Source organism: Anser anser (assembly GCF_964211835.1).
Source record: "Anser anser genome assembly, chromosome: 2".
Classification (NCBI taxonomy): Eukaryota; Metazoa; Chordata; class Aves; order Anseriformes; family Anatidae; genus Anser; species Anser anser.
In genome coordinates, this window is record NC_139721.1 from 131,782,700 (window position 1) to 131,794,399 (window position 11,700).

The 11,700-nt window shown below is 38.6% G+C and overlaps 1 protein-coding gene across 1 annotated transcript in view; it reads left to right on the plus strand.

Moving 5' to 3' along the window:
- The window catches only part of CRPPA (CDP-L-ribitol pyrophosphorylase A), a gene marked incomplete at its 5' end in the record, with an annotated part of 126,773 nt that extends 115,608 nt beyond the window's left edge, over positions 1–11,165 (plus strand). The window contains one exon of the mRNA XM_083822867.1: positions 8,119–11,165. Coding sequence (XP_083678993.1) covers positions 8,119–8,223 — 105 coding nt within the window. The 3' untranslated portion in view covers positions 8,224–11,165. The remainder of the gene's footprint in view (positions 1–8,118) is intronic.
- Between the last annotated feature and the right edge of the window lie 535 nt (positions 11,166–11,700).

Here is an 11,700-nt window from a genome sequence, read left to right on the forward strand (position 1 = left end):
TCATTGCTCTCTTGTGATACATTCTGCCCCTGTAGAGTGGGTCTCTCTCGACAGGAATTTAATCTCGATCCCCAAAATGTGGGTCATGGGGCAGCGGACTATTAATCACCTCACACAAAGAGGGGAACTGAACCCTGGTAACCTACATTTTGCAGAACATAAAAACTTGAGCTGTTTCAAAACTGCCAATTTAGGAGAATACTGTCCATTCTATTCATACTAGAGAAAGTAATGAATCCTATTTGTTTTGTTTTGTGTGTTTGTGTTGTGGTTTTTGTTTGTTTCTTTGTTTTAAACAAAAGAATGACATTTACCTTCAGTTTTAAATCTGAATTTTAGGTGAAAAAATATATGCAATGGCATTGGGGACATAATCTTTACAGACTCCAGGAAATGTAAAATACTTGTCTATCATCAGTGTATCTATACTGTCATTTTATGCGTTGATGGCTTTCCATTTTCTTGTGATAAAATATAAGGATCCTGCACTTTGACCACAACAACCCCGTGCAACACTACAGGCTTGGGGCAGAGTGGCTGGAAAGCTGCGCAGAGGAAAAGGATCTGGGGGTGTTGGCTAATGCTCACCTGAAAATGAGCCAGCAGTGTGCCCGGGTGGCCAACAAGGCCAACATCGTCCTGGCTTGTGTCAGGAATAGTGCAACCAGCAGGACCAGGGAGGTGATCGTCCCCCTGTACTCAGCTCTGGTGAGGCTGCACCTCAAGTACTGTGTTCAGCTTTGGGCCCCTCACTACAAGAAGGACATCGAGGCCCTGGAGCATGTCCAGAGAAGGACTACAAAGCTGGTGAAGGGCCTGGAACACAAGTCCTGTGAGGAGCAGCTGAGGGAACTGGGGGTGTTTAGTCTGGGGAAGAGGAGGCTCAGGGGAGACGTTATTGCTCTCTACAGGCACCTGAAAGGAAGGTGTGGGGAGCTGGGGGTCGGCCTCTTTTCACAGATAACTAGCGACAGGACTAGAGGGAATGGCCTCAAGTTGCGCCAGGGGAGGTTTAGGTTGGAAATTAGGAGACATTTCTTCTCAGAAAGAGTAGTCAGGCATTGGAACGGGTTGCCCAGGGAATCCCCAGGGAGTCACCATCCCTGGGGCTGTTTAAGGAAAGGTTGGGCATGATGCTTAGGGACATGGTTTAGTGGGTGATATCAGTGGTAGGGAGATGGTTGGACCAGATGATCCTGGAGGTCTTTTCCAACCTTAATGATTCTATGATTCTATGATAAGAGTCATGATTGATGAATAGTGCAGGAGGGTGTGGGAGATGCAGTACAGTCTCACATATTTATTCACAACTTACCTGGGTTTGGGTAGACTGTAGTATGGATGTACAGCTGTTTAATTGCAGGAACTAACCCAGATATATCAGAGTTTATACTAATAGGTGCATAATTAACTAGGCTCCATTAACACAGTGATGATGTGGTTCTTCCAGTGCCACTCACATCTCTTCTTAATTTTCCATTTGCATCCAGAGCATCTAAATCTCTAAATTATTTTTGTTTCTATCCACTGATGAACTGATTGCATTTTCTTAGTTCAGAAAGGAAGCAAGGCTGTGTATACAAAGGTTGAGTTGTGAACCTGCTGCAGTGATACTGAATGCAGCTACCTATCTGAACTCAAATGCTACCTTATTTATGTATTACTTGAAAGGAAAGCTAAAAATATTCAGAGAAATATCTTTCTTATCTTTTAGAATGATCTGCATAGCTGTCTTCTTATTGAGGTAAATTGTTGCATTGATATTATGTATGAGATATGACTTATCAATAGATCCTTTGGCACATGGATTAAAAATCTCATGTGGAAACATTCTAAGAAGAAAGGAGATTAATTTGTAGCGTTACACAAATGGAAGTTGCTTTAATATGTAGATGCATGCCACTACATATCTTGAGTGGAAAAAAATGCTCCTTCATGAATCTATGGTAAAGTTTGAATAAGCACCAAACAATTTTATATTGTTGATTTCTAATAGTTAAAGACCATTAATCTTCCCAGATCATATTTTAGATAAAAAAAATGAAGAAGAAATTTTCAAATGTTGAGGTTTTTGAGGAGAGATTCTCTACTCGGTTTGTCGGCATGTAAAACGCAGTCAGCCTGTGGCATGAGGTGAGTTTTGGACACACCTGGTTTAGCCTTAGCATAACTTGCAGCATCCGGTGGAGTTTTGAATTAATAGCAGCTCCTCTTGTCCTGCCAATGCAGTGTTTTGCAATGTGCTTGCCAGAACACAGACTCTTGCAGCCATTTTCTCTTCCACTCATGCCCTGTGGCATGCCTGGTGTACACACAGGCTCACCCTGCAAAAGAGAGAAGTGGGCATGCTTCATCAAGCCATCCTCCTGCTGGTTCCCAGCTTTTTCCATGGGATGGCAGGAATCTGAGATACAGCACGAGTGCCATCTTGCACTGTGGTTCATCTCCATCTCTTTCACTTTGTCATGCTGAAGTGGTTTAAAGGGAAAGGTTTCCATAGAACAGTAATTTTTTTATTTGTTTTAACTGACTGTGTTTTTGTGGTAGCTATGTGGTGTCTGCGCCACGTTCTGGGGGGTATATTTGTAGGTCTATGTATTTTTGATGTGTTTGAGTAGAGAGAGAAAGGCACAACTGTCACTTCACAGTGATGCTCAGGCTACATCTATAATGGCAAGTAAAACAGGCCAGGGATGGTTCTCGCATCCTAAGGCTAAAAGACACAGCATGTCTCATGTCCATATGGCTAAGTTCTCTTTTTCCCAAAAGAGGGTGGCCTCATTCAGACTGTCTCCTGGGAGCAGTCCCTGGCCTGTGCTGTCCCCTGAACCATGCCCAGCCATTGTCTGGGAACATGTTAGCTGGCAGGAGCCAAAACTATGCCAGGGAGGTAGTGTACAATAGAGCAGCAAGGGTGAGGGCACGCCAGTGCTCCAGCACATGCCCTGGCCTCTCGCCTTTCCTGGTACAAATGCAGCTGTATGGATGTTCCCTAGGTTTAGCCCTGTCTTTATATCACGTTTTCAGGTTTTCTCTCTGCCATGTGATCAGGGCTAGCATCGCAGTCCTATTCATGTGTAAAAACTGTATTAACAGGCAAGTCAAACAATATTACAGCAAAACAGAATGCAAATAATGGAACATGGCTGTCTTATGCTTTTGGAGTGATGCAGTAAAAGGCAGTGGTAATACCTACAGAGGTCTTTTTTGAGCTACAAAGGGGAGTATGTGTTTTTCCGGCTATACTTAGATTGAACTAGTACATATGTAAATTGAAATGCATGTATCTGAAGTTCCAGCTGGAAAAAAATATCCTAAACAGACTGAAGCAAAGAAATGAATCGTTAGGGGAATGTCAATAAATATTCAGATACCCTCACAGTTTCTTAAATAAATGCACATTTGTAAAATATCACATTGCATGTTCCAAACACAATTTTGACTCTGTCCCTGTATGCATTTCCAGTCTTATTCTGCAGACCAGAAAACCCCTACAGTCAGTAACTCTACATCAAATAAATTCTGAATATGAGTTATAACCATCATACAATATGGTTATGTTGGAATATTTTTACTATTTAATAACAGACAAAGTGGATATTTTATTTTGGAATCAAAGTGCTGTTATGTGGATTTATGGTTTATAAGGTTGGCAGTGTTTCTGAGTACTTTCTTTTCCAAAGTACATAAATATAAAGTGGTAAAAGTTTTGTTTTTAGCTTATAAATGTAGTTAATCATCTGTTCAAACAATAAAAAAAAATTCTCTTTATTAATGGCCAAGAAATGTTAGGGGGTTTTGGTTTTTCTTTCTTACAAGAGACTCATTTAAGTCAACTGGATGAAATGAATAGAGAGTGAATATCACAATGGTTTAGGGGGGATCATAGCACATCAGTTGATCATGTGGAACCTCAGTCATTAAAGCCATTAAAATTGTTGCTGCCTCTGAGTCTGATTTAAAGGTCACGGTCTTTTTTTAAAGATTTCGTTGATGAGTGAAAGAACTATTCGTGTTTGATCCATCCAGTGCATGCACGGATATGCATTCACTGACTAGTGCACTGAAGTATGTTCTCTTTTTGGAATTCGCCGAGCTGAGCAGTGGGTGGGCAATGATGTGGGAGCGCTCTTGTGGGCTACATGAGGATTTGTATTGCTCCTTCTTTTCTGACATCCTGCTTTTTATCATGGTTACAATATATCCGAACATGTCAGACAATTAGACATGTGAAGACCTGGTTCTGCTTGATTATTTGACTTCCTGCAACTAATAATGAGGTTTTTGAAAGATTTATTACTATGCCATTGAATATAAAAGAAGTTTGGAGGCCTGTATGTGCAATGGAGTTAGGTGTGGTAGATTAAATTTGTCCTGGCATCCTTATTGAAGCCTCCCTGTAGGCACTATCAGCTGTAACCAGCACTGTTGCCAGAAATAACATTGCAGTGTCAGAAACATGGGTGTTTTAAGGGTATAGCCAGGAGACTTGTTCACTTATTTGTTTAACCATAAATTAATAAAGATCCACAAGATTCATTTTCTTTCCTGGGCTGTTGTCTAATTCTGTCATCTGAACTCTTTTTATATTCTTCATAAACACTTCTAAATTGCCTACATAGGAAAAAGTGGAGCATCATTGTGTATATTGAAAATATCTGCTTAAATGCTCAGTAATGGCCTAAAAATTAAATAATTTCTTAGCAGGATTCAGAAGAGGGGAAAGAATACTGAAGATACAACTTAACCATTGCATCAGTCAACATTTTCCCTATACTTTGAACAAAGCCTTCTCCTTCAGTTGCAAATATTTCTTTTTCTGTTTGCTTATTGGTGATAGTAAGCACTAGAAATACTCGTCAAAAGATAAATAGCAATGCACAGGCCGTGACAAATAGAAGCTACAGTAGTGGTTCCTAGGATGAGAGCATGTTTTGATTCTCAGAAGGATACAGGATATACAATGATTTAGGAATTCCTGGAAGAGTCCACCTCTGTGTGCTATTTACTACCTCTTTCCAGTAACGCTGTGACTGTGGGAATAAAGCAAGTTCAAGTCAGCACATGCTTAACCTTTGCGTGACCTATTTCTCTTCCACGCCGAGACCTGGGGCCGGGAGGCCCAGGGGCCGAACCCTGCTCAGCGCGCGGGTGACCCTGGGGTCGGGCTGGGACAGTGTTGCCGGGAAGGGGTGACAGCGCAGATCTAAAAGGAGTGACCCCTATCACAAACGCTTGCACTTTTGAGAGCTGCAGTACATTCTTCGTTATAAAATGTAACCACATAATTGCAAAATGTTAAGAATATACTTCCTGTTATATTTGTTATCTTAAATAGGATAAAGTATATTTGCTTAAAGGATTTAGCTCTGGCTATTTCTAAAGACAGACTTCCAGGGACAAATCCTGTACAGGGACCAATCCTGTATGATAGTTCATTGTTCCTGCCATGGTATAGACTGATTCTAACAAAGACAAGAATTAGTAAGTTTTCTAAGTAGCGATAATAATAGTAGTTATAATCAAAGTATTAAAAATGGGGTAATGGGGCTGCAAATGGATTTTTATTTCTGCCAGTTTCTTAAAAAAAAAAAAAATCATTTAGGTTTATGTACATTTCTTCTTCACGCATGTTTCTGTACACATTACTGTGCCACATTGCCTGGGTTGCTAATATTATTCATATTTTTTTACGTCTTTCCTTCAGAACATGAAAATTAGCGCTAAAGCCTTAGTTTTAGGCTTAGGTTTATAAAAAGCTTTTTTCAGTTTACAGGAATCTTATGGTGTCACTTTCAATCTCTCCTGTGAAAGCTAAATTTCTTTCTCTTGCTTCCTTTTATGTTCAAAAACTTAAATAATTTATTACTGCAAAGGAATGTGTACTGAATCCAGTAACCAACAGAGGATGTGGAAAGATTTATTGGGAGAAACATTAAGAGCATTCCTGGCCAGGTGCATTTTTTTCTTTTTTGTTAAATGGGAAAAAAAATACACACCTCCAGCCAACTTCAGATATGGCTGGAAGCCCATTTGGAATTCCTAGTGTCTGTAGTTGTGAAGTGCTTCTCAAGACAAACTGAACAAAAAGTGATGAGGGGTGCAAAGAGGCTGGCGCTGCTGGAGATCAAGAAATGTGCTGCAAGATCTTGACAGTGATTGCAGTGTTTGCTGTCTGAATGGGTGCGTGCACATGACTTCCACTCTCCTTGTACATTATACAGTGATTTATAGCCATGGGAAATGAGGATGTGAAACCCCTACCAAATTTGAGTAGTGGGTTTGGAGTTCCTCTTTGCACCTTCAGTCCGTGACAAAAGATCCTGGGCAGGCAGGACCTCTGAGTACACTTCTGCACTCCTTGCTGAACTGAGTTCCCCTGCATTGCATAGCTTGATGGAGAGCATCGCTCAGTACACAGCAGACACTATTTTAGACCAGTAGTAAATAATTTTACTGTATGTTAAACAAAATTGTGAGGAGTGTAATCTTTTATAAGGGAATTTTACAAATTGGACCGGCTTACTTATTTGATGATTTTTAAGATAAAAATCTAGTCAAATGCAAATATCATTTTTCTAGCAATGATAAAAGAATCAGGTATAAACTATTTCTCATTCTACCTATTTACCTTTCTGGCATGTTTACTGTCTTTTACGCAAAGTACATAGTTAATAAGAAGGTGATAATATATGATTCGACAAAATGTGGAGTGTTCCAGAGATATCTTTCCTCTATGAGTTTTTCCTTCAACCCCAGCTTCTAAGCCTGCAGCTCCCCTTTGTACTAGATGAATAGGTAGGTCCCTCTGGCCTTATTCCTTAATGTCCTGGTTTCGGCTAGGATGGAGTTAATTTAAAAATTAAAAAACAGTCATTAACATTATGTTTTTGTATAAGTTATTGAAGCCATTTCCCCTTTCTCCATTAATCCAAGTTTCTTAAACATGTCACCTACAAGTACTTCCTTGATATAGCATCTTAGAAAATTAGTGGTGAAAAGATTTGGAATCAAACCGTTCCATCTTCCACCCTAGACAGAAAACTGTACCTGCTCTACATGTATCCAGGGTGTTTTACAAGACCCTAATGATGAAGTTCTTAATTTGTTCAGTAACCTGTTCCTTTGTATTACTTTCCTGACTAATTTATTTGGCAGTTTAAGTCCCTTAAGCCTATTGCTTCCAATCTTATCTACTATGGATATGAATAACAGCCCTTGCTTTCTCTTTGTGGTTCACTTTCTGTATTTGAAACTTCCAGATTCTCCCAAGAGTTTCATAGACCTTTCTTTTTCTCTGTTGCTTCACACAAATTGCTCCCTCCTATTCCTCTCTCCAGGGATGCGTCTGCACCTGACTGCACCTATTGATATTTTCCCAGTGAGCAAATGAAAAGGATGCTGGTTGCAAGAGGCCAACCTTTTGTAGTCAACGTAATTAAGAAAACTTGGCAATTTGACAAAGGGCTTTTTCAAACGGGAGCTGGAGTGCTCAGTTAGAAGCATGTTATCAAAGTTTCTACCTGTGTTGGTCTCTATAGTCGCCTATCAAAACCAGGACACTTAAAGTTATGTGACACAAAGTTCAGCCTAACCTCCTGAAGTCTCAGTGCTTAAACACCTTTGAGTTTGTGAGCTTAAGTAGCTTGTAGGATAGAGATGGGATTCAGTATGTACTGAAGATATCGGTCTTTCAGTATGCTACTTAATTCAATCCTGCATTCATCTTCAATGTTTTAAAACCCAAAATTTTGACTACCTTTTAGATTTTAAAAATCAGTTAGGAAGGAAAGGATAGAATCAAGCTTCCATTTTGCTTATCTCTGGGTAGATCGCATTAATTCCAGCAACTACAATACATTGCCTTTTTAAAAATAACTTAACTTTTTAGGTTGTTGTGGAGACTGGAAAACTGATATTGCTACAAAACTCTGTTTCTTTAGAAAAATAAGTTTTTTAAGTTTTTCTCCTAATAAGTGCAAATAAATGTTTAGATTTTTTTTTTCAACAATCATATGGTAATTTTGTATACTTGAAAATTGATGTTAAATATTTACTTTTTCCAGTTTTGTTAATGTGTTGCTTTCCCTGCTCCTTTTTTATTTTTATTTTTTGCAGGATCATTTCCCACTTCAGGAGACAGTAAATTCTGCTGCGGCTCTGACCATGGCATTAATAAAGGACAGAAATCCTGAGCTGATTGGACAGCTGTTGGTAGCATAAGACCATAAATCATTTGTAGCTTTTGGAAATGTTTCTTTTTCATCATGCATTCACCAAAGGTCTTGAATCATTTTACCCTTTGATGAAAACTCTGGATTTATGACGTTTACTATTAAGATCTTTTAACAAAATATTTTTGATACTTTAAATACAAGTCTGATATTACGTATAAAGTGCACAAATCATTCTGAAATACACTTTTTTTGTGAAGTACTGATCATTTAAATAGGTGCACAGAGGACACCAAAATGTTCAGTCTTCACGCAGAATTGTCTTTAACGCATGCATGTATGTTGTACTCTAGGACTGCATTAAATGAATTAATCCTAAAACACAGCTCTTGTTCTTTATGTGAAATTATTTTAATATTGCTGCTATACATATTAATGAGTGTGGAGTTTATTATATGGTATAGCCTTACTGATGTCAGTGGAAATGCACATTGCAAGCAGTGTTTGGTCAGGTCCCTGTCCTCCATGGAGTGAAGGGTAACAAAACAAAGGATGTGCATGGGGACATCAAAGTGCTATAGCCCAGTTTTACAGATAAGGAATGCTCTGGCTGTAGCACTCCTTAGTGCTAGTACTACTTCCAGTACCCATGTGCGATCATTCAGAAGTAGCTCCAATTGCTTTGCTGAGTACTGTATTACACAAACTCTATATGTGCATATGCATGTGCATGCATGTGCATATCCATGCTACAAAGAAACGGGATAAGACTGAAAAAACGTTATTCAACTCAGTTGGTAGGTAATGGAGAAACAGGAGGAATCTGTTAGTTCATCTACAAGATTATAATTTTAATCTCTTGCTGTTTACAACATGTATGTATTAAATTGTCGTGAAAAGAACTGAGTGTCATGGGTTCAAATGTAGGCTACATTGATATTCAAGTGTGGAAAGTTGGGACAGAAGGGTAAAATGGTGAATGGCTGCTACGTTAACTATCTCCAGGCATCACAACCACTGAGAGCAGTGTGAGAAAAGGACAGTCCCTGAAAGCACCTGTCCCTCTCTATGCATCAGACTCAGGAGGAATTACAGCATTCCTTCAGCTTGTGGAGGACCTGGGTTAATGTCTTCCATACCTGCAGTGACTGGAACAGGGTCTTAATGAATCAACCCCACCAGGTGTTCAGTGAGCCTCCCCTTCTGTCTGTGCTGAGTTCCTCAAGTTTCCCTCTGAAATCAAAAGTATCAGCTACTTGACTACTGCTGTGCTTTCCTGAGGACAGTCACTCATATCTGGGCATGAGGGACTTGTAGAGAATTCACAAAATCCTTATAGATCCCAGATGTAGAAAGTAATTTAGCCAGGAAAATTTAGCCTGGTCTTAGCCAGTACAATGAAATAGGCAGGTCAAGTAAAGTGCAGAATGTCAGTCTTGGCATTCAGGATGGATCCTTCTCCACGCTAGATAAACCTTTCAAAACCCGTCTCGAATAAGGCTTCTGATTTTGACTCAGAAATTTGTCTCTCCATTATCCAATGGGTGTGGGAAGTTCTTTCCTGCAGCTCAGCTCTTCAAACAGGCAGAGGGAGAAAAGCTCTGACTGTTGTGGTTCAACAACAGAGGGTGACAATGCCAGTGCTGGCTGAAGGAGTTCCCCATCTCCCTTCCACTGCTCCCCCAAGATTCCGCTCCCTGTGGTACACAGAGAAAGCTTTGTGAGGGTGTTAAGGTTGGATTCCATCCCCTGTCCCCTTCTCCTTCCCCCTGCTCCTTAAAAAAATGCCTGAGAACGGCTTAATAACTTCTGCTGAGACACTGTCTGTGTATACGTCCATTTTAAATCCCTTTCAGAAGCTGACGTTGATCCCAGACTTCCTTCATTACACATGTTGTTAGCTAACTGTTCTGGATCCAAAGCACACATTTTCTTCCATACAGAAATCATCCCAACACAACTAACAAAGGTCTCATGCATCATCTGCTTCCTTCTTTGTTTCTCTCTCCTCTCTAATTTGATTAATAATTTGTCCTTTGCTGGCATTGTACAACATAAGCATTCATATTAGCTGTGTATGGCTATACAACGGGCATATTTTATTCATATATGTATATTTATGTCTGTTCATATGCAGAGTAGTCAAATAAATGAAGAAACAAAGGATTTATTATTGGTATTCATAATTTGACAGGACAGCTTTCAAAAAATAAGTTTTCTGAATTCACTTTTACATTAATAAATTTGATGAAGAAATTCATCTCACAGGCTTCCAAAAGACACAATGAAAGATATTTCCTTGACTCTATTTTTTTATTATTTCCTTGAAGACTAAAGTACAATCTGTGATGTATTTTCCCTGCATAATAATAAGCAAGTGAATTTAGAAAATCCTTTCTGTTTTCCATCCACGCTAATGTATACATTGTGATACAGTCTTAGCACTGGATTGTGTGTAGCTTGTCATTTGCTTAAACAGAACCTTTTACTTTGTTGTGTTTTACTTAACTCATTGTCTTAAAAGGATTTAAATCCAATTTAAACTGTTACTACAATGAACTGCTGTAAAGAAAAATGATATCATGGTTGTTTATGAGCTTATTTTGAAAAGAGAAAAAAAAAGCACAGCAAAAAAGTAAGTTTCAAGTCATCAAACTTATTTAATACTAACCTTAAATAAAATATAATGAGATTAATATACTGTTATTCATAATATTATGGATTTTTTGTTGTTGTTTTTAACAATCTTTTAAATAATCTACAAACACTGAAACATCTATTTTACAGGAAGCAAATACACCACCAGCAGAACTACTAAAACAGATCATGAAATAGTAGAACTGCTTTAAAAAAATAAAAGAAAGAAAAAGAAAAGAAACTGGACTGTGATTAATGCTATTGTGTATCCAAACCAAAGTTAAATGGTCTTTTGGATGATTGTTAATACTTACAATGGGAATAAAGATATAAAATGAAATTAAGAAACTGATTGATTGTTTTTTGTCTGCGCATAGCTTCTCACAAATAGCTATATACATGAGAAACTTGGCAGCCTTTTGTACACACATGCTGTTTTGAATTTAACTAGTGAATCAGCCACCACCCATCTTGCTTTGAACATTTGGACAGAGATAACACAGAGTAAATAAAAGCTCAGACTCTGCCAGCCTTGCTTACCTTACTCCACAAGCACTCTCATTAATATTCCGTGGGTAAAGTGTTCACTAGGAAAGAGAATACAGGATCTGGCCCTAAGAATGTTTTTTGTAGCTGCAAAGTTAAGTGAGTTATATTTGTATATTGAAGCCAACCCACTTCATGCAGTAACTGAAATTAAATTACTTCATTTCTCTTAGATTAGTTAATAGAAGAAAGTCTAGCTACAATCTATTTTTCTTCAGTTTTCCAGGTGACCTAGCTTGAAAAAGATGGTTGGATGGTTCACTAAAAAAGACTGAAAGAACAGAAGACAGTGGAATTGCAAACAAACAAACAACAACAAAGAGAAACAAAGTGAAATGTGACC